The sequence below is a fragment of the Brachypodium distachyon genome, chromosome 1, assembly GCF_000005505.3.
Source record: "Brachypodium distachyon strain Bd21 chromosome 1, Brachypodium_distachyon_v3.0, whole genome shotgun sequence".
Taxonomy (NCBI): Eukaryota; Viridiplantae; Streptophyta; class Magnoliopsida; order Poales; family Poaceae; genus Brachypodium; species Brachypodium distachyon.
The window spans coordinates 63,663,993-63,687,913 of NC_016131.3; the positions used below are offsets into that span (position 1 = coordinate 63,663,993).

The window sequence follows — 23,921 nt, forward strand, 5'->3', positions numbered from 1 at the left end:
CAAGAAACGATAGTTCAGTCTCGAACGGAGAGTCGGTGTGGGGTTGGAGAGAAGAATGTTTTTTGACTCACGATGATTTTTTGTCTTGTTAAATTGATGAATCCTTTTGGCACGAGACTTTTATGGCACTACTATATTTAGCTTATATTGTGTTAGAAATTTGAAATGACACTTAAGACATTTTCTTAGCATACAAATGGATATTAAGAGCCCAAGGTGTGGAAGGGGACGAGACTTCTTAAGTGATAATGATGTGCCCGTCAACCAATGCATTACATTTTTTCGCCTTTCATGATACTACCAAAATTAGTTGGGACGCATTTAACTTCCCAATTTGAAATGACATGTTAGTAAATTCCATAAGGCACTCATGGGTGAGTAACTTCGACATCTTCTAAAGGTACTCTTCTCTCGGGATGATTTTCTTTAGAACTAGAAAATACAAGGGGACGATTGACAAAGAAAAAAGAGCATGCTTGTACTCATTTTGCTAAAGTCATCTAGCCAAGAGAGTAGGTGGCAAAGGTTAGCTATACTCTATTGGAAAAGATCTAGGCATACGTTGGACATGGTCGGGTTTTCGGTGGGGCTTTCATGGGTACGAAGGTTTTGGCTACACGTTTTGTCGTTATATCGAAGTTACTCACCCGTCACCGTTGTTGGGACAAGAAGAAATAGTCCACGCTTGAAAGGAGAGTCAAGGTGTGGGCTAGGCTTGACTGATATATTTTTCTTGGTCAACCGTTATCTTTTTGCCACAGGGCTCTAATGACACTACCATATTTTAGCAGCCTATTGTGGTGCAAATTTGAATGTCAGATAAGACATTTTCTCATCTTGCAGCTGGATATTAAAGGCGTAAATGGGTGGAAGGGAAGGGCCTCTTTAAACGATAATAATTCGCCAATCAAGCATTTTGTCACGACGTTTTTATGACGCTACCAAAATTAGTCGCGCCGTATTTACTGCCCAAATTTGAAATAACGTATGAGTCAAAATCACATCTTCACAAGATACTCTTCCTTTGGATGATTTGCTTTGGAACTGGAAAGTAAGTAAATGGAGCGATTGACAAAGAAAAAGAGCAGAAGCATCCTCTTTTTCTTAAGCAATAAGAAACGTCGGCCATTTTCTAAGAGAAGAAAACACGTGGAAGAGGTAATTTGCTGACGTTCTTGAAATTTCTGTTCTCACATTTTGAGTTTGATCCATATCCATACCTCCGCCATCAGACCCTGGCGAGCAGTGCCAATTCCGATTCAAATATTAAAATCGGAAACCGCATCGAGGAGGCTACTGCTTGAACTCGCGAACAAAAGACGGGCTGCAAATAGGGACAAAAGAGCACAGCACACGCGCACCGGCTACAATCCGGTCCTCCTCTCCTTCCATTCCCATTCCGTTTCCACGGTCCCCACGCTTTCGCTTCGCCTCAAGCGGAAGAGAAGACCGTAGCACCAGATCAGGATATGTGCCGCGACCGTCATTATCACCGGGCCGCTCGGCCTATAAATACACCCCGCCTCCTTTCCTCCGCCCCCGCTTCCGCGTCCCGGCCAGCGCCGCCCTCTTTCCCGGAGGACCCCCTTTTGCTCCTTCCTCCTCACGTAGCTAGTAGCGAGTAGTCTTTTCTCCACCGAAAACCCCCACAAAGCCCTACGCTCCTCGCGTGCGAGGCGATGCCTCCGCCGACGAACGGCGCCATGATGCTCACCTCCTTCCCGCCGCCCATGGGGGGCATGTCGTCCGACGCGCTGCTTTTCCCCTCCGACGGCTTCTCCTTCTCCGCCGACGACTTCTTCGCCCCGCCTCCACTCGCCGCCGACCCGACCCGTCTTCCCCTGGCGCCGTCCGCCTGCCTCGGCCATGGCTACGGCAGCGGCAGCAACAGCTCTACCCCAGATGCGATCACCATCGCGGCGCCGACCTCCCCCCGGGTGACAACGGCGATCCTCGCGCCCGTCGGCGGAAGCTCCTCCGCGCCGGCGCGGGCGCCGGCGATGCCGCTGGTGCCGAGCATCATGACCCAGCGGACGTCGTGCTACCGCGGGGTGACAAGGTACGTGCTTAGCGTTGTGATCAGTGTGCGTGGTTAAGGACTAAGCAGTAGTGTGATTGATTCGTAACTGGATTAGCAATCTGCGCGTTAAATCCTGTTAGCCGCTAATTAATCGCCCGCCGGGCCGCACGTGTGGCGCAGGCACAGGTGGACCGGGCGGTACGAGGCGCACCTGTGGGACAACACGTGCCGGAGAGAAGGCCAGAAGCGCAAGGGACGCCAAGGTAACAAACCCCCGGTCTCCAACATGCTTGCCCGTTGATCTATGCATCCACGGTTAGCGATTACAAGGGAGGGTGTGATTTCTCCTCGACGTGACCGGATCTTTGTTTTTTCTCTTCGACCGCCTCGGAGATCGATGCGTGCGTGAGGTGGCATGCATCTCCGTTTATGATGATGAGACTACTCGCCCCGGTTCCCGGATTCTCTGCAGAGGCCCTGGTGGGCCACCTCTTTGACCGCCTCCCTTCTTTCTTGGGGTATTTTACTTGAGAGAGAGAGAGAGAGAGCAGCGAAATAATTTAATTACAGGCTTAATTTTCCTATTTGACGTTTTGATTACTGACCTGGGTAGGATAGGACGGTTGGTAGAGTAGAGTATATGCCAGCTTGCCAGTGCAGCGCATGCAGTTTTTCTTCTCTCTTTTTCAGTTTTGTTTTCTAGTTCATGCACACCAGAGGTGTTTAGTTTGGTCAGTTTCTTTCTTCTTCTACTGCAAGTCTTCCTTTGCTTTATTTTTTCATCTGCTTCTTGGATCGGTGGAGAGAGTTTCGAATTTTGAAACGGCCATGCATGTCTGACCACTTTCGCAAAGCCAGAAATGCAGGACACAGCTAAGCTAGCAGTAAACGCCCAAAAGTGGTTCTGGGATCACCTCTTTTTTTTCTTCCCGTTACTATTTTTTCGACGTTCTGCTCCTTGTTGATGACCAGGAGAGTTTTGTCGTACGTGTCTGTGTAGTCGTCGAAGGTTTTATCAGACGATGGGCGATCGGCACAGACTGCATTTCGGGTGTATATATGTCGCTGCATTTCCATATTTGGCCACCTGCACTCTGCACGCAGCAGGATGCCAGATTGCTAGCCGCACGATTCACTTGTTGTTGACACAGTTCGATTACTACATTTATGGTAGGAAAGCATGCAATAGCATGATCAGAGGATGTGTGATGTGCTTAACGTTGGTCCTTGCAGACGTTGTGTGTTCGTATTTGTCAATGTACGTTGCTATATCAGTTAATAAACGGTCCAGTTGTTTGCTATATCAAGTAAAATAGAATAACGAATAATGCAGTAACAAAAGGTCCAATAGACGAATTCCCCTATTGATTCTTCTTGCCACAATCATGCTTTTTTGGTTATGATCAGAGCTAGAGCATCCTTCATGAACAGCCACTGCTATACATATTTGTGCGAAGTAGTATGCCTTGGTGTATTACTATTGCCGTGATGTCAAAAGAGTAGTTTTGTCTTTGCATGAACATGTTTTCAATGTTGCTATTGACCAATTGAGATATTTGTGTGAAGAGCATACCTTACTGTATTACCACTATCGTAATGTCGGAAGAGTAGTTTTTCTTTGCATCGACATGTTCTTAAGGTTTTATTCATACCTTGATGTATTAGTGCACATGTATTTCAGTGTTGGTATTGACCAATGCAGCCTTACGATGGACAGTGGACTTACGATGGTTTTGGTTGACTTAGTGAATATTTTACTCAGTTATAGACCCTAAGCTCAACGTGTGGATGGAAGGCAAGTAGGCAACATGAGAGCGTAGCGTTATAAATAGTTAGCTCAGTTAGGTGCTAAGCTCCATCATGGTTTTTCTGTGCGAAAATCATGCAACTGAGTTATACTTATACATGTTTTCTCTATACAATTATTTATGTTTTTCAGTTCTTTATTGGTTGGAACTAACCTGGCTTCTAATATCTACTCTTTTGATGCTCCCTATCCTGCCTGACTATGTGGGAACTTTCTTCAGTTTACTTGGGTATGAACAATTACCTCCTGCTTTTTTGTATAGGTGTGCTTTTTAGCATACTTTTAACTGGAAACTTAAAAGAGATGTGTGGTACTGTACAGGTGGCTATGAAAAGGAAGATCAGGCAGCTAGGGCATATGATCTTGCCGCTCTGAAATATTGGGGTGCTAATGCTACCACTAACTTCCCTGTAAGTGTCATCCTTTCCTGACTCCCTACATAGGTCACTCTACATATTGCAAATATTAAGCTTCCTAAGAGGTATGAAACATAAATGTACTCTTTTCCCGACTTGCTTTGAAATCTTTCATCTTGTCCTATAACATCTCTGAACTCATGATGTGGTACTGTTTGAAAGTCATACATAAAGTTTCTTAAGTCCGTTGGCCGAAGTTGGATATTTTTTTGTCGGCTTCCACTGTGCTATTAAATTCGTTTTCTCTGGTTGTGAACTCACCCATGTGTGTTTACCCTTGTATACAGTTTCATGTGTATTCGTGTCTTTATTTTTAGGATGTATACATATTTGTTCATGTATTATGATGTAATTATTGATTTTCTTCGCTTTTTAGAAAGAAAGCTACATCAGAGAGATCAAGGAGATGCAAAGCATGAGCAGGCATGATCTTGTAGCTTCACTGAGGAGGTTTGTGTTTATAATCCGTAATGAGGTCAAGCATTATACATGTGCTTACTACTATGTAAATCTGCAGGAAGAGCAGTGGCTTTTCTAGAGGGGCATCTATGTACAGAGGTGTCACAAGGTAATTTTTTACTATATGAACCCATCAGTTGATCGATAATATTCAGCGTCGGTGACAATCTGCTCAACTTAATCCCTGATATTTTTGTCAGGCACCACCACCATGGACGCTGGCAGGCGCGAATTGGTCGTGTTGCAGGCAACAAGGACTTGTATCTGGGGACTTTTGGTAAGATCCCGTAGTTGTGAACTAGTAATATATGTTCATGAAAAGAAAATCCCGAACGAGTACATATCAGAACTTAGTAAGATGCTTAGGAATGGGATCTGTGGTCATAGTAACCATTTTTCCTGGAATAGACAGTATAATACGCTAGTGCTTCTCACTACCAAGAGATGGAATTGTGTCGAAATATAAGTCTTTTCTCTCCAAATATTCTCTTTGTATTAGTTAATAAAAAATGTTAACATTGAGTGCTTTGTTATTAACATGGTTAGATATTTTGCAGTTGTGTAGATAACTCTGAAAGTCATTCTGTTGTTGCATAATGCAGCTCTTTCACTGATATGATTTTTGCAAACTTATTCAATTCTAGGAGTGTCTATTTCTCAGTCGCCTAAGACATAGTTATTTCTCAGTCAACAATCGTAGCCATCCAATCAATATTTTCTTATCCATCGGACCTACATTAATCTTACACGAATCTCAATAAGTTGAATCAAAAGGTTGTTGTCATCGACTAAGAAATAGTTATTTCTCAGTCGCCTGAGAAATAGCAAAACGGTTCAATTCTTGGACTCTACTATTCTGTGATGCATACTATTGATTGATTGATTCATCTCAATTGGACTAATCAAACTGCTCCTTTCAGCAACCCAAGAAGAAGCGGCGGAGGCGTACGACATTGCAGCGCTGAAGTTCAGGGGCGAGAACGCCGTGACCAACTTCGAGTCCAGCCGGTACAACCTTGAGGCGATCGCCCGCATGGACCTTCCGATCAATGTACCCAGAACGCGGCTGGAGAGCCACAAGCCAGCAGCACCAGAAGCACAAGGCCAGATCGCTCCCGTCTCCGCTCCTCCGTTCTCGCAGCAGCCGAGCAACAACTTGCAGTCTCATCTCTTCCACAGCCTCCTGCCGCTCCCTCCATGTGAGCCGCTACAAGCTCTTCCAGTGCCAGCGGGCTACAGCTTTGGAGAGCCCAGCTGGCCCTTCGGCGACGTGGAGCAGAAGGTGCAGCTCGACAGCAAGATGGAAGTGGCCGGTGGTCTCCTTCAACTGGCTAACTATGCCGCAAACTAACCGCATATACATAGCCTGTGGATCCTGAATAGCCTGTGTCTTTAGATATGCCATGCGAGGAAGTGCAGTGATGTTTTGGTTGGGTAACTCCGTAACTGGGATGTGATCTTTTGCTGTTGCTAGTGTGGAATTAACTAGCTGAACATAGGGTATAGCCTTGCCGTTTGGTTCTGTGCTCTTTATATATGTGTAAGGTAAAGACTAAGACAGCTGGTGAACTTGACTAGATGCTGCTTCTGATAAGCGATAGCGTGATAGGGATAGGCCGAAGGGCAGTAGTGGCTGGAAGTGTTGGCTGCTGCATGTGTGAAGCGGGTCCTTCCAACGACAATGAAATGAAATTCCTGGTGTTCTTCAGAACGACATGCTCAGTTGTTGGTCAATGGGTTCTTTTGAACAATAGTGGTAGATGGGTTGCGGTGGTTCTGTTCAACACTGTGTCTTTAAATGAAGTAGTTCATGTTTTCCTCCTGCCGTGCGGTGTTCCATCACCTCTTAGAGTATCCACACTCTTTAAAATACCTACCTCTATAACCACCTTTAAGGCTTGGAGGTTGCCTCTAAGAAATGAAGTTAAAAACTACCTTTTCATCTAGAGGCAATCTCTAAAGACTAAAATAGCATATCATGTTTGGAGATGCGAGTACTAGTTGTTAACGGTGAAAATGAGTTTTTTTATATAAGCCGGGACCCAGCTTAGAGGTGAGAAAAAATTTAATCATTGCAGCAGAAGGTGATACGTGTGGAGGCAATGAGTTGGTCCCAGCTTAGAGACAAAATTGCCTCTAAAGACTGCGGATGTCCTTACAGTCCTACTGTCCAACATCTTTTTCTGTGTGCGTGTATCTGCTGCTCCCTTGCAGTCTCGCAGAGTTTCAGGCGAGGCGATTGAGATTGAGATTGAGTTCCTTCTGCCAGATTTGCCAGGCACGGCTCTTTGATCTGGTCACATACTCACATGTAGCAACGTCGTGTCTGATGGCGTCTCGTCCGAACTGCCGCCTTCGAGCCGCAACAGGGCATTGCCGGGTGGATCAACAACAATGGTCACTCATCAGGCAAATGCAGCATTTAGTATAGCAGCAGGGTAGCACATGTACTCCGTATTAGGTAATTTTGCATGAACCAAAGAAGGTTTGGATGTTTGGTTACATAGAGCAAGACTGTCTCGGCAACTCAATTAGCCTGCACACGTAGCTACCTAGATCACGATGGCACTTATTGACACGCCCGTCAAATTTTAACGATAAAATATGGGAACGGACACAAATGGAACATGAACGACGTCTGAAATTACATGAAATAAAATATCCATTAGTATTTGTATAATGTAAGATGTGTGAATATGTCAAAAACAGGGAGTTTAATTGTTCCAGATATCTATGATACTGCTTGAGCGAACTAGTTTTTTTCTCGGACTAGTAGCGAGTCTTTTGATTCCTCGTGGCCTAGATGGTTAGAACATTCTATTTTTTGTGGAGTGTTGATGTTATCTTATATGGACGCATCTCATAAGTGTGAAGGTTGGACAATGACTCCAATAAACCATGGTTATTTAACTGTTAGAGCCTGATATGTGGGCCCCACATGCCGGATCTACTGTCAATCTACTTGAGTACGGAGTACCAAAGTTTGGGTTTCTCTTAATCGATTAGCAATATAGTTATGATTATGTGATATAAAATTTCAATAGTTGCGGTTTTCTAATACCAACGTCCTAATTATAGGGGTTTCTTGATATTTACTCTAGATTTTGTGGACCGATCACCAACTCCTTTTTAATAGTGAAGATACAAAAAGGTATTTTAAAATGTTTAAGCAACTGCAGTACATCTGTAAGTTGAAGGCACTAAGCAAAGTGCAGGATTACATAGTACATGAAATTGTGCATTGGATCTTTCGTCAACATCAATTTATATTAAGAAAAATAAACAGTGATCACAGTGTTAAGTATTTAGACAAATTTTACTGCGCTGAAGCACTGCATTCAGAGACACAATTTATTCTGCTTGGCACAACAAGCATATTGCTGGCGAAGGACACATGAAACTAGCCTCGACTACGCAATGCAAAAGGTGCAAATAACGCATGCTGAAGAGTTCATGTTTCTATGCCTTCACTTGAGGAGGAGAATCGCCCTGCAGAGCTGGGTCTGATTTGACGGCATCTAATGTCTTGAAGAACTCCTCAGGAAGTGCAACAGGCCGGTGCTGTGGAACATGTTTGGGAATCGGTGTGTCATCTTCTATCACCTCGCATTCATAGTCATCAGGGACACCCCATGGATCCCATTCTGCCATGCATTACAAACGATTAATTAAAACAGAGCTGAAACTGGAAGCTTGTGTCAATTAATAACACATGGAGGTTCACACACTGAAGATAAGAGCGCAAAGCATCTCACAATACAAAGCAGAAGAGCAGACATAACGCGCAGACCACAATCTTAATAAAAAAGGAATGGATGATAAGTATATGTGGATGTGTGCATCATTTTGATGCAGAGGCCGGGGTTTTCAGCTCCTTTTCGAAAGAAAAAAAAGATGATAAGTACATCAGTGAAGTCTATCCAGTGTTACAGTAACCATCTAAAAATAAAATGCTTCAGCTTTTGCATTTAACAAATTGTATTTCATTTTATCACCAAAGGAAACAGCTAATTTTCTACTCCCTCTGACCCTAATTTTTTGTCGTTGTTTTAGTTCAAAATTGTACTAAAACAACGACAACAATTTAGGATCGGAGGGAGTACATTTTTACGCACAAAGCATATATGGTGACAGGCTGACAGATTAAAGATTCCCAGATATGATGTTTGCGATAAACATCAAATACGGAGTAGCATAACATGAAATATGCTTATCAACACTTGCACTTTTGTCTAGTTTTCTCAAAATATATTTTCTTCAGGCATGTGAGCTGATCACTCCCATCTAGAAAACGAAATGGTACAAAATAAACAAACATCTGTATTGATAGGAATTCCCAACTTCAGATAAGGTAACTCACACCTAAGAAAATCTGCTGCCATGAAGAGCTTCACAACATTTTTAATCAGCCTATCTCACTTGCGAATGAAATCAACAGCGGAACGAGACTGCTAAAGATGGACTTACTTGTAGCAAGAGCCCACGATGTAAGTTCAATGGAAGGCAGAACAACTATTCCCCAATTAGCAGCACAGTAACTAGGTTATTTAGACCTTTTACATATGATTTATGAATGTTGAGCATTAGGTGTCTTATTTTCACTACTTGAAACAAGGGAGCGCAGATACATACAGCAGGCCACAAAGTCCACCATGGATCTGTTAGGGGTAATGAGGTAGCACCCAAGTGTGTGAGGGTGATGCCCAAATGTGCCCAGATGTGTGAGGATCCACAAACACCCTAAACACACATACACACACTATAAGCTGGGTACTACCCTCATACTTTCCACATGTGTGAGGATCCACAAACACCCCTAAGGCCCTAACAGACAATAATCTGGGTACTACCCTCATACTTTCGGGTACCTATCCTTACATATTCGGACACCACCCTCATACACTTGGGTGCTATCCTCACACGTCTGGGCACATTCAGGTATCGCACTCACACACTCAGGTGCTATCCTCATTATACCTAACATGATCCAGCAACATAACCATATGTCCATATTCCAAACTCAACTGAACGTAGTATGCACTAAACAAAACCAGGCTATAAACTAATCATATTTTTTCCAAGTTATATAAATGTAAAATGACAGAGATACATTTTACTCTGAATTCGTGAAAATAAATACATAACTCCAATGCACTGTTCCTAACAGGAGGACACATGTAACAGAAATGAGAATTTCCTCATGTACAACTGAACTGGATTCGTGATCAGTAAACAATCAGGTTTACATAAACCAATGCTGGGGATGGACATCAATCAATTTGACACAGCTCTGTTGACAAATGTTATCAATCCACTAGTGCTTAAACAGCAAGCAGTTACTTACTCTCAAGAAATCCTAATCGTTTGTACTAAGTAAACAACGGTCTGGGCATTGCTCACAAGGCATGGGTAGCAGGCCACCCCACACAAGCATTCCCTCGTATCCAAGAGAAGCCATACAGTGCGATCAGCTATAAGCTATAGCCCATCCCAAAATCACTACACACTGACAAGTGCCAATTGATGGAGTAAAACATCACACCAATTGGTATGGTCCCTAATTCGGTGGAATCGTCTATCAGTCTATCACGCGAAACTAACACTAAGTTTTTTGAGGAACAGAACTAGTAAATTGAATCAAAGGGAAGGGTAGCCTGTAGCCACAATCACACATCGTTTGCCCTAATTCATCCCGATAGATCACACGAGGATATCACATAGCACGAACAAAGCGAGGCAAAGAAAAGGAAACAGTTGCCCTCTATGCAATGGGGGCGAGGGTAGGGGATGCGGTGGCAGATATGTGGCACGAACCGATCATCTTGGCGATGAGCTTGAGCTCGTCCTCGGCTTCCTCGATGAGCTCCTCAACCTGGCCGCAGCCGACGCGGTCCTCGATGCGCTTCCAGTCGTCCTCCTCCTGGCAGATCTGGAGGCGGTGGCGGGTGAAGGACTCGACGGCCTTGCGGTAGCCCTCGTCCTTGGGGACGGCCTCGATCTCCTTGAGCGTGCGCGTGTAGAGCCCGATGAGCACGTCCCGCGCCTGGGGCACCACGTCGAGCCCCACGATCCCTGTGGTCTCCTTCACCGCCCGCGCCGAGCGCAGGGCGGCCAGGCCTCCCCCGCCGCTCAGGATCCGCCGCAGGAACATCCCGCCGCCGGCGTCTCTCTGGTCAGGTGCGGGTGCGACCGTGAGTGTGTGAGGCAGCTGGTCTGGTGCGTGTGGGAACAACGGATGGGGAACTGGAGAACGGAGATGGTGGTGTGGCCGTCGTGTCGGGCTGTGCCGCTCTGGGCTATTGAGTGGGCTGCGGCCTGGGTAATGCATATTACTGTATGGGCCTATCGAATATTGTGAAGCTGGGCCTAACAGAGCTCAGAGCCTTTTTTTTTTTGCAGGAGATCAGAGCCTTTGTTTCCCTGAGGGGAAGAACGCCAGACGTCGGACCATGACAAGAATCCCTAATCGGCAGCCTTATTCGTGTATTCATGTCCGATCTACATAAGAGGTGTGTTTTGACCCCCTCAAAAAAAAAAAGGTGTGTTTTGCAACATCAGGAAGAAACAGGATTGCAAGCCCAGACGCGAGTTCAATAGGCTACACAAGAGATTCAGGATTGAAAAGTCCAGATTAGAGAGTTTGCAAGAGATTTTCAATCACTTAGGAACTTATGGGAAAAAACTATTTTCATGTTTGGTTGGTGAGAGTTCACGCATAGTTAGGTTATGAAGAATAATGTAAGTTATGATAAACAGCTGAGGTCATATTTATGTAGTACTCTACTATCGCAAAGAATCGGCTCCCTACGGACTTCTTGTTTTGGCGACCTGGCAAACTAGGGTTTCTCCTCCTACAACGATCCCGAAGGAGGCTACCAAACCAACCTGGATGAGAGTTCATCTCCGCGTTGGGCTTGTTGTCCTCACCACTTTGGCAATCTCACCACTCAGGGCACTATTCGTTCTCTAGATGGTGCTTTCGAAAAAAAAGTTAAACACCTGGTATCACTACTCTAAAAAACACCTCGTAAATCCTTTCCTAAATATAAAACATCCTAAAAATTTCATAAGTCAAACTTCTAAATTTGACTAAGACTCAGTTTGGCGTTGCTGAACTATGTTCCGCTGAATTTATTTTATAATCTGCTTTGAAAAATGCACATAAAAATAGGGAAAAAGTTGGTTAGCCAAATAAGAAAACAGTGAAAAGCGGGTGAAAAAAGCGAGATTATGATAATCCACCGCAATGCCAAATAGAGCCTAAGTTTATAAAAAGACTCTGTCAACACCTACAACTCCAAATTAGTTACATCCATAAGTATATGGAGTGTAATAAATAAATAAATAAATATATATTCGTAGCATACTTATTTGATATTATAGATCTTAAAAGTTTTTTTTATAAACTTAGTCAAACTTGAAGAAATTTAATTGGCTCGGAAATTGGTAGGACTTATACATCTAGGAACGGAGGGAGTAGTATATACCGTGTAAAACACACACCACCACCACAAACGTTCACAAAATGTCTACTGTCGTGGAATTTCAAGACTGAATTTCTTTGTCCCATGTTCAATAATTACAGGGGAAGCGATTCTATAGGGTTAATATTGAGAAAATAATCCCGGCAGACAAACTCCAAAAGATACAGCTTAGAACTGACGAAAGCAAAAGGCCAAAAAGGATTTAAAGCATGTTGGTGTTGATTTTTAGAACAACGTTGCAGAAAGGCAAAGTCCAAATGTATTCATTGCACATCCCCTGCAAATTGCAATATGCAGATACCAACCACTAAACAAAACGTATGGACACACAACATACATATATGGTTCGTCGGTACTCACAAAAACATCAATACATATGGCCTCCAGAAATTATATGAATGAATCAAAGAGCATAACGAATAAGTATTGCACACGCAAATGTAAACAAGAATCAAATAATGGTGATTCAAATAAATGAATTTGATCATAAATAGTATGTACGTCCCATCTGTCAATCGATTCATGCGTGGACAGAGAGAGTCGACAAACTGCAATTGCTTTCATGCATGAGCACCGATTTGTAGAGCTTCGCATGCACGAATTGTTCACTCCTCGGAGTCGGGCGAGAGCTTGTCCAGCAGCATCCTCATCACCTTCACCTGCACCTGCAAGTCCTCGATGTGGGCCGCCGCATCCTGGAACAGCTCGCCGATCCCGCACGGCTCGCGGTGGCAAGGCACCAGCCTCCTCAGCTCCCTCACTTGCTTCACCAGTACCCTAGAATCTTCCAGGAAATCCTTCTCGCTCACCTCCGGCGTCGACCGCATCGCCTTGCCCGGCCTATTCCCTTTCATCCTCCCCGGACCCCGTCGATGGGTCAAAGGAGAGCAACGGAAAGGATCAGGCCGAAGAAGAAGAAGGCTAGGACGACTCTTCTACGGAATTCAGCTTGGCGATCACCTGCGCAGCGCAATAAGTGCCCGCATATATAGCCGCAATCTTTGTTGTTTTCGCACCTTGGGATGCATGCATGATGGAGGGGGATATCTTGGGAGAACATGCGTATGCCGATACGCGCAGCTAGCTAATACTAGCAATCATGCATTCATGCGCCGGCCGGTGTCGTAGTAAGTGGTGCCTCCATATTCGAATGTCCGAACCGTCACCACGAACCACCTACAGAAAGAGAGCAGCACGGCTTATTCTAATGGGCACCGTCGCTGCGGTTGGCCAGACAAGGATCGATCACCATCGATCGTCTTGTAAAAACGCATATACATGGCCACAAAAATTCTCTATTGAGATTTGAGACGCGCCGCACACTAGCTAGCTCTCTCTCTATCCATCGCCGGCTGGCTTCGCGGAAAGCTTAGCTTGCATGCGTTGTGTGGTCGGCAGATATGCGTATGCATATATGGTAGGCGCCATATATGCCCATGCATGCATTGTTGATTTATGCTTTGTTTTTAAGACAGATAGAGAGAGATCAGTGAGGAGATAAGAGCATGCGTGCATGGGTGTAGGCGTGTAGCTATAGGTAGCTAGCTTATTTTGTTTCTCGTTGCAACGAGCACATGCACCCACATGATATCTCCCAACAAACCGAACACCAGCTGCTCAAAACATATGCCAACCCATCCCCTATTATATGAGCTATACCTTCTCCACGAATGAATGCGTGCGTAGTGTCCATTACTCGCGTAGCTTCTATGGGCTTTTGTCACTACAACACCCTGGATTATTCTCTCGACACGTCTACATCTTTCTGTTCATTGCACCGAGCTACTAGCAACCTATACATGTACTACGTGTTTTAACACACGTTAGGAAAGCTTGGGATAGGCATAGGCTCCTAATTAATCACCTACATTAGGATGGTAGACACGTACTACTCCTTAACCTTTTCAGCTCAGAATGCCTTTTCAGCTCAGAATGCATGTAGCTAGTCCCTTTTTTTTGCTAGCTGAGCCAGTTCCCTGTTTACACCCAGAGAGACGTGCGTACACTAGAGAGAGGAAGCTTCCACTGTTGCTCACTAACTAAAGGATGCAACAGAAATCATCATGACCAAATCGAACAACGTCGACAAAGATATATATAAAGGGGTGTCTTAATTTCTAACGAGATATTACAAGCTAGGTTCAATGCATGTTGTTTCAGAGTGAGAGTGTTATTATCCTTGTGCGAGAGATGGAGCATGTGCTTCCCTACAAGAAACAATGACCAAGTGGCTTATCATTATGCTCCAAATGATGCCGTCCTATACATATAGAAGCGCGTGCAAGCTTGTCAATGTATATGTAAAACAATTTAAAAAACGCTCATAAGTTTTATAATACCTAGATTCTCACTGCTAGGATAAGGATGGCGGCCCCCGTTGGTGATCATGTGTCCTTGAAACGAAATGCATGGCTTAGTTAGAGTCCAAATTAGGGGGGCATCAATTAATTAACAAGCTAGTCTAGCTTTTGCATCATGTCTCCACGTGCATCCATGGCGGCGAGCTGCAAAAGTGAGCAATGGAGTGGCCCGCACGTATCTCCAGCGCAAGCGGTTGTTTAAGAGCGGGGACAAGGGGGCATTAGGACGGCCTAACCATTATTAGCTCACCATCAGCTAGTACACATTATTGGAGTGGCTAGTTAATCTATACGAACTAAGAACTCTGATTTGTACCTCAGTATACTCATCATCAATTCTTTTTTTGGGTAAATACTCATCATCAATTCGGTCTTGCATGTATAGTTCTCTTTTCATTCTCTGAACTCTGAAGTACTCCCTCCGTTCCTAGATACTTGTCGCTGTTTTAATGCAAACTTGCACTAATTTGTGTACTCATACTTGCTTGTCATGCATGCATGACTCATGAGGTGTTGAGCGCTTGGATAATTAGACATGATTGTGATCATGCATGTACAGGTGCATGTCACATAGTATGGTGCTGCAATAGAATTTCAAGCGAAACTTGCAGATATAGCCGGCAATTAATACATGTCATATGGAACAACATTTTTCAGAATTGTGCGCATCAAGGAGAAGCTCCGTTTGGTGCAAAACTGACTATTTTGGCGCTGTCGATGAGTAAGCTGATCAGTGGAGTATGTGAAAATGCGTTGGAAGTTGGAACACTTTCTGACAGACTACTGCAAGACTAAGATATGTTCAGGTTTTGCACCGAGCCATCAATTTACAGAAGCTTGAATACGGATCAAGTATTTTTAGAGGACGGATGCAAGATTAATTTACTACTGGTGATTCTTCAGAAGACATGCTACACTGAAAAACCACTAATTGTCCCATACATAAAAATAGGCATCGAGCCATATGGTCAGAAGTTTAGCGCTTCCTAACTTTTTGAAACCAGCAGGTCCTTGATTCCTTTTCTCCTGATAGTTCATGCTCCACTTTCGTACACAGTCACCACACAGCAAACGAACCGAGACTGAGAGGGACAGCAAAGAACACATGGCCCGGATGAGCAATGACGGACTGACGGAGCCTGGTAGGGGACTGCTCTGTAGTCTCTGATGAATGACCTTGACAACCCGCGCAGTTCATCGCGTTTGACGCCACCCAGACCCAGTGGCCCAAGACCCATCCAAGTTCGCGTTGCTCCGCCCGAAAATGACAAGGAATCTGGCGAAACAGGGTATCCTTGTCCAATCGATCGATCAGCAATTCAGCAAAGCACCGACAGCAAGTATAAGATCAGGCACATACGTACGCGAGGAGAAGGTGCAAACCAGAAACAGAGGCAGAGAAATACATAACAATGAAGACACTTATATGTAGGTATATCCCTTTCGACTTTGGAGTGACGTTTCTTGATTGCCGCCTCCTGGGAAATACTATCCGTGGAATTGAGGATGCATCTGCTTCACATACATGCCTGCATGGCCCAATCGATCGTGTATGTCTCGATCCATCGGTGGGCGGTGGCGATCGATCGACCAGTGCGTGCGTGCGTATGTGAGTGCCCTCCTTTTAAGCGTGGCCGCTTTCTCTGACGACGACCTGTCTATCAATCGCCATCGATCCGGCAGTGAAAGGCGTCAGTGAGTGTCGCGTATGTGCAATGCAGCGTGCAGCTTTTCATTTCCCTGTGGCCGCTTTTCTCATCTGTGGAGTCGTTCTTGCGGAGGGGAATCTTGATCTCCAGGTCTCTGGCGGGGACAGGGGATCCTCGCGGCTGCGCCGTTGATCTCCAGATCGACGGTTCGGGGCGGGTTAGGACAAAGCCTGACGATGAAATTTCTCAGCGGGCCGGGGCCTGTCGTCCGTCGTACGTTTACTTATCAACGGTCAGGGAACGTGAGAGGGATGTCTCCTTGTTGCTAGCTCCCAAGTTGTCATCCTGCGTTGAACGTTTGTCGCTTGGGGCTACTGGTGAGTGGTGAGAGCGCGACCATGTAAAGATATCTTTTCACTTCCAAATTTGTCTTGCTGGGCTGGTGTATATTTGCTGGTGGTATCAATGGGCTTGCAGCTTATGAAGAAAGGGACACAAAATATTGATTTGTGTTAGTTGCAAACGGTTGCAGCTGAATACTAAGTAATAGCTTCTAAGCTGGTCTGAACTCAACGGACGCTCCATATATGACGTGACAGCAGGCCACTGTGTGAAGATTCAACGGCGAAACTGGCCAATTTGATCGGTATCGTACCACGCGCATGCAGTGAGCTGGAGAATTAGACCTGAGCTACCGAATCGCAGAGACTGAACGGGCCACCAAAAAGCCCGATTGCTTACGAGCCGTCCGTGCTGACTAAAGCTAGTCCCGAGCTCTCCTCGATCCAGTAAGCAGAAACTAACGGTGCCGAGACCCCTTTTTTTTCACGGGAAGAGACAGACAAATCTAATACAGCCACCCGGAAAGAGAAAAAAAGAACATAGCAGACTGCAGCAGAAGTACGCCCTGAGCGCTCGGACTCGATGCAACGAAATTGCTCGCATCGCAGCGACCGGCCGGCTGGATCCAAGGGAATCGATGGCTGGTATGGCTATGGCAGCGCATGTGCCGACGCCGCGCAAAGCCGCGCGCACAATCGAGCACGGCATGCAGTGCCTCTGTCCATTATTGGTGGTCCACTCCAAACTCCAGTGCAGAGCCTCGAGACTCCAGCCAGCCCAGAGCAACGACGCCGATCCATCGCGCGCGCTGGTCTCTCTCTCTCTTTCTTTCTCTACCGGCCGGACAGGCCACATGCGCTGCCATGCCATGCCACTGCGCGCGAGCTTTACCAGCTCTCTCCATCGCCTGCACGGCCACCACGCGCGCGCTCTCGCCAGGCCCATGCCAAGGGCAAGCAAGCGCCCGCCCGGCCGTACCCTTCGCATGCATGCAGATGCACTCGTGGTAGTACGTACGTACGTACGGGCCGGCCAGGGCCAGACCACTGCACGCACCAATCATATATAGCGCTTTAGGCCGCGCAAGGGGCCGGGCCGTCCGTTCTCGATCTCCTCCATGTGATGTGAAACGAAACCGATCGAAAGCTAGCAAGGGAGGGGGAGCCTCTTCCTTCATGGCCATCTCGATCGGTTCCTCCTGCTGCCTGCAGCCTAGCTCGGCTTTTGCGAGCCACGTTCGCTTTGCCATTTTGGTGTTGTACAGCGCCGACGATCGAGCCCGTGTCCCGTCCTGTCCCCGCCCCCCGTCTTTCCCATGTGCTCCTCTCCTCTCCGTCGCCTCTCGTCAGGCCGTATAACGAAGCGGGTCGATGTGACGGTGTGACACGACACAGCAGTTTTTTCTTTAACTGTATATTTATAGGTGGAGAGATAAACAAATATTTGTTCGGTGTATTAATATGGATAAGATTACAAAGCTAAACGAGGAGCCGTATACGCGGCTCGCTGCCAGCTACAGAGTGGAGTATATATATACTTAACTGAATAACTGATGATCCGATGGACACTGCGCGTGCACTTTAATAATTTCTCAATCATGCGGACGACACTGATGGGCATGCACGGTGGCTGTCATTTCTCGGCCGGGTGAGTCTCGGAATCACCGCCGGCAGCTGCGCGCGCCCGGCCGAATGGTGACGGTGATGCGTTACCTGTGAGCTGTCCGCGGTGTCCCCCGGCAGAAGCGGCAAGCGGTAGCCGGCCAGAGCGCATATGCGTCTCTCAATGCTCAGCATTTTGCATGCAGTGGCCGGCCTTGCATGATTCTGACCCTCATTCGGCTCGTAGCTTGCCCGGGCGCGCGTCGGTCCAAAGCCCTGGCCGGCAAGGTCGCATGGCTACTCTGACCATTTGCAAGGTTTCTCAGTTCTCCAGACTTCGAGTACGTGTTGGTCGAATGCTAGCTGATGGCGCCAGGTCACGTCTCTCACTCTCAATCACCACAGCCTGCACACGCATTAATACAGGAACTAATCAGGGCGCGGCTCCGTTTCTCTTGGAGCCGTCGTGGGCTCGTGGCTTATGCACGCGCGCTGTCATCACTTGCTTGCTCTTTTTTTATTTGGTGTGATGCGGCGTCTTTAAGACATTCTTTCCACCTAATTTGACCTTTTCCGTTTATTAACATTACAAGATCGATTACCGTATTTGAGCGTGCATGGGACTGAAAGAAGAAGAAAAGGACTGTTCGATCCAATTGTTTGTTGCTTGAACAATTATCTGATCATCGCACGCTAGCTGTCAATACCGAATAATTCTTCTTTTTTTCTTTTGGGTGTGATCTAGCAGCTGATACCTGCCAGTTGACTTGTACGCGGATTCATACGGCCGGCCGGCCGGTCCGGGCGACATGATATATACTCGCTCCGTTTCTAAATACTTGTCGCTGTTTTAGTGCAACGGAGAGAGTAAGCAGAAAAACGCCTCTTAATTTATATGTATTTGTTGACATTTCGGCCGACGGAAAACGTACGTTCCAATGATGAGATTGATCAATCACCTAATTGCAACATGAGCATGCATGACCTCTTCATCCATGATCAAACGCATGTGCCAGTGCCACCTACGTACAATCAACCTACTGTCATGATTGCATATTTGTTTGCGTCTCCGCTGTTCTCTTGTTCATCACATTCATGCATGTTGTTGATTTGCTTGCTAAATTGAAGGAATTTGCATACCGATCAGTTTTGTCTAGTTCCATTTCACTTTGCATAGTGATTTTGAAAATCAATTAAATTGCACACCATGAAACTTCAAGTCACTCAACGAAAATCTATGGAAGTTACATAGATAGACGAAAAGGTGAGCAGCGATCGGCTGGTTGCAGATTTCTAAATTTAAAGTTACGCATGATAGGATGTAAAGAGCGGATTCATGTTTTGTTAGATAAAGAACTTCAAATATAAGTTTCTTAGACAAAAAACAACAACAGTGGCACTGTAATTTAGGATGGGGAACATTGATCATCGTCCTCCAAAAGTTGAGTCACGTAAAAATGGGAACATTGATAAGAAACTATATGCATACGCATCTCAGATTTGTTCTTTGTATTGTGCTACTCCGTTACTAGATCCAGCAAAGTACTAGTGGTAATGTTTTAGCTGTTTGGGCTAGGCAGCACTGTTGAACGACACTTACGCGCGTGGCCTTGTTCCTACGGATAATGGATACACGCAGTGCTTCAAACATTCATATGTCTTCGTGTCTCGGCGTCATGTGCATGCGGACAAGTAAAATAGACCAAATGAGCAAAGCCAAAAGAAAAAAGGTGACACTAGAAATAGCGCGCGGGTGGTAAATTCAAGCACACAGAATGCATGCGCAGTTGTGCGCACGCAGACAAAAATCAGATGAAGAGCGACATGCGAACAGAGAAGAGGTGGGCACAACAGTATCTAACATGGCAAGAACTTTTCTTCCCCATTCTATTTCCAGAGCTGAATTTACAAAGGGGAAATTTTAACTGCTAGTAGGTCCTGATTTCCTGAATAACTCACATCGATCGATCCATGCCATGCATGCGTAGGGGGCGGCCAATCAATTTGGCTGCGTAAACGTAACCGACCGACCCAACCGTCATCCCACATGACTCGTCGTCACTCCTCGCTGCCGCTGGAGCTCTTTTTGGCAAGTTGACACCACCCGCTTGATACACTTTGGCCCGAGGTGCGCCTCTATTCGGACCCACCAGCCAGTTGAAATTCCGAGCCTGTCCACTCTCGATCTCAAAGTCTCGAACGAGTTCCGAGCACGTCCACACCTCTCGAGTCTCAGCTCTCAAAGGATTGCGGTAGTACATTATTGGGAAATCGATCCTTGATACGATTAATTGGGTTAACCCGCCGGCCGGCCGGCCCCGGCTAGCTACCATCCCCTGACAGTACACAAGCACCGTGATTAGCATATATCGCGCGCTTCTCCACCTCTCCGCGCCGCTGTCGCGAATTCACGGGGCAAAAGAACGGGGGAAAAGGATCGCGCGCAGCTGGCGCACGAACGCCGTTTTGATCCATGCATGGTCGTTCTCGATCGCGCGCCGGCCGGAGAACATCGTCATAATAATTGTACTGTTTTCGTACTCGCTTTCACGTGCATGCCGCGCGCGCGGGACCCCTTCAATTCCCCCGCATCCCGTCGATCGCCAACACGCAACGTGCATCCGAAAGGCACGTACGACGCTCGGTTCGATCGCTGCCAACAGCGCCGGCCGGTTCAAGATCTCCGTTTAACGCGTACGTACTGATCGAGTACGTACGCGCGTCTCAGATCGACGTGCCGTGCTCAGTCGTGGTGTACTGGTGTATGTATGCATGGTAGCTAGCGCTGTCTGATTGATGAGCCGGCGGCCCATGCAGAGGCATGCATATGCGCCAAATCAGCGCGCGCGCGGCCGACAACGTGGCAGACACACCCGTTTGCATGTCCGCCGGATCCTATGTACGTATGGACGAGGCGGCTCTCGCTGTTACCATCTGCAGTTGATGCGAGAGACATGTAATCCGAACAGAGATCGCGTGCTTATGTATATCTGATGCGAATAGTTCCAGACTGAACTTGGGCTCTCGTTAGGCGGAGACACGTACCAGGGGAAGAAAGTGGACACTATAATTTCCCATCAATACTGGAGTCGTAGTACGTACCGTCCAACAAGAACAACGTGCGCTCCTCCTCCATATACGGAGCATCGTCACGGCAAGATTCGCAGCACCTGATCGATCTGCCTTTCGCGTTTCCAGAGTGCAGAGATCCTAGTAACTCCAACGAGGAGGGATATGCTAGCTTCGCCTGAAGTGAAGGCGTTCGAGGCCACGTCAGCGGCAAAAGCCGCCAACGCACCGAACGTTTCTGATATACTAGTCGGCCGGGCGAGTGGGCCCGGAAACTACCAACCCACGTGGTGGGCCGCCTCGACGGTTTACGTTCTGGTTTTCCTTCGCGGAACGAGGCGTGGAAAAGGCGAAAGAGAAACGAAAACAGGTCCTAAGAGAAGGGCGAGAGAGAGAGCGCGCTCATGGGCATCCCACATGGCTCGCCTCGTGGCGTCCTGGACTCCATGCGGAACGAACCAACCGTGGCGCAAAGAGAATGGGCTACACCGCTCCAGGCTACCGCTCGTCGCCGTCGCTCGCCGGCCGTTTACCAGCGACGTGACGGAATGCGCGTCTGGTCTGCTTCAGAGCTCTCGCTTCAGTACGAAACATCAGTATGTCCGTCCGCGCGGCCGATATTGTCGCTACAAAGGAGGAAGAAAAGAAAAACTGGATTAAACTTGAATTCGAGTATCGATACACTAATTATGCATAAAAAAATCTCGACCAAAACCTTAGTTATAAATTATAATTTACGGTATGGTAATGCCCAGCGATTGTTTCTTACCTGCTTTTCTTACATTTTATGTCCAACATCTAGAATGTGAACACATTTGCGGTTCCATTAATGAAATCGGGGGCTGGACTCTTTTAATTGAAAAAAGGAAAAAAAAATCTGAACCGACAGATTCTAAACAAAACTCTTAAATCGCAGTCAAAGCATCACAACCGTTGAATTAGGATATAGATGACATCACAACCGTTGAATTAAAATCCAACAAACTAAAGGTGGAGAAATGTTACGCGGGGCATAATTATGTTGCTACGGAGATGTCCCAGTCAAAAAAAAGTAGCATGTTTTTTAGTTAGAGATCAGTCGACGTGTTTTACCGTCGGATCTTAATCCAACGGCAGCACGTGGGAGAATGTTGAGTGGGGATGGTATCTAGGTCTGAATCCAACAGTTCTTATATGTCAACTCAGATTTAATCTTTTTGTTAAAAATCAAACGTCTAAAATACAGCTACACGTTAAAAACATATTGTTTTTTCTTTGCCAAGCTTCGTAATGGATAGAGCGAGAGAGAAAGACCAAGTAAAAGATGTGGTATGTAAATTTTTGAAAATACGGATATAACAGCTTTTCTTTTGCGAATGATACGGAGGCATCACCTATTAACCAATCCAGCTACTTGAATATATAGAAGTACTACGTTTTTAGCTACGGCCTAGCTAAGTACGACACCGACCCTAATCTTTTTCTGTCCGGCATGCATGCTACAATTCAGGAACGGCGGGGAAGATACAGAAAAGCACGCATCCATCGTTTCACAACTGATGTTTTCTTGCTTCCTCTCCAACAATATCCTGCAAGAAGTTACACACGGCGTGCGGCCGCAGACTCGCAGTGCCACCACCAAACGGATGCATGTGTAAGTGTTTGCTGGTACCATACACACTTTGAGCTATCGGTATCACGCAGGTTTGGCACAGGTAGGTAGATACTTGGACTGTCTCGACGAGACGTATCACTTCAATACCTCAAAAAAGAAGGAGAGGAAGGACAAAATGTACAGGACGACGGCACGAGACATGATACATACGGTTTGTCACGTAGCCGCTAGCCCCTCCCTGGCACGCACACACGCAGAGCCAGCCAGCCTTGCAGTAGTAGGAGTGTACTACGTAGCAGCAGCGGCGCACACCCCCCACCTGAACGCCGATTGAGACGGACCAATCATGCCCGCGCGCCACGTCACACCGCCCATTCCTGCCACACGTACGGACCACGTGGACGCCTCGTCCAGACGCACAGCACAGGAGGGGGAAGGCGCCCAGGTGCGGGCACTCGCTGACCCGTAGGGCCCGAACCCCAGAGCGACACCACGCCGTCCGCCACAGCGCACCACCCTGCGTTCTGGGAGAAGAGCAGGCCCGCCGCGGCTTCATTATGATCCAGCTCAGCCTGCCTGCAGCAGGGGAGGCGGCTCTCGCCGCGAGGGAGGCCGGGCACCGGCGTGGCGGGCTGGGCTGGGCTGCAGCTCCTCCTGTCCTGTCGCGTAGCGCAGGGGCAAGGCCGTATTTTTCCTCATTTTACTCTCATCTCATCCTCCCCGTACCGTGGCAGTCTCGTCGTGGTAGTAGTAGCCTGTTATACGGCGTGGGGCCGGTGAAGGCGACGGGAGTGAAAAACGGACACGGACTCTTCTGTCCGAACTGCGCAGCCGCGAGATGTTTTTTACTGCGGGCGGGCCCCGCGGCTAGTGACTGCACTGGGGTCCCCGTGGGGTTTAACCCGGCGTGCCGCTCAGATCGGCCACGTGCCATTTATTCCACCCACGTTGCCACATTTCCCGTTCCATGTTACTGCCCTGCAGTTTTCGAAATAAACTAGAGATCCAGTGCTCCCTCCTCCACTACTACAAGGCTCGGTATGTTATCGCAGCAACATGAACAACGATCAACGGAGAAAACTTCTGCTGCTACGGTCTAAGAGCATAGTACTTCTTCGTG

At 46.8% G+C, this 23,921-nt stretch overlaps 2 protein-coding genes across 2 annotated transcripts; one reads left to right on the plus strand and one right to left on the minus strand.

Annotated features, from left to right (window-relative positions):
• Positions 1 to 1,562: 1,562 nt before the first annotated feature.
• On the plus strand, positions 1,563 to 6,394 carry LOC100821780 (AP2-like ethylene-responsive transcription factor AIL5). Its single transcript, XM_003561639.4, has 8 exons — positions 1,563 to 2,059; positions 2,201 to 2,283; positions 4,048 to 4,056; positions 4,149 to 4,237; positions 4,620 to 4,693; positions 4,761 to 4,811; positions 4,903 to 4,979; positions 5,623 to 6,394. The coding sequence occupies exons 1-8, from the start codon at positions 1,680 to 1,682 to the stop codon at positions 6,051 to 6,053; spliced, it is 1,194 nt and encodes a 397-aa protein (XP_003561687.1). The 5' UTR covers positions 1,563 to 1,679; the 3' UTR covers positions 6,054 to 6,394.
• Positions 6,395 to 7,893: 1,499 nt separating this feature from the next.
• Positions 7,894 to 10,945, minus strand: LOC100827411 (probable NADH dehydrogenase [ubiquinone] 1 alpha subcomplex subunit 5, mitochondrial). Its single transcript, XM_003558012.4, has 2 exons — positions 10,517 to 10,945; positions 7,894 to 8,346 (listed from the first exon to the last, which is right to left on the minus strand). Exons 1-2 carry the CDS (start codon positions 10,851 to 10,853, stop codon positions 8,162 to 8,164), a joined length of 522 nt encoding a protein of 173 aa, XP_003558060.1. The 5' UTR covers positions 10,854 to 10,945; the 3' UTR covers positions 7,894 to 8,161.
• Between the last annotated feature and the right edge of the window lie 12,976 nt (positions 10,946 to 23,921).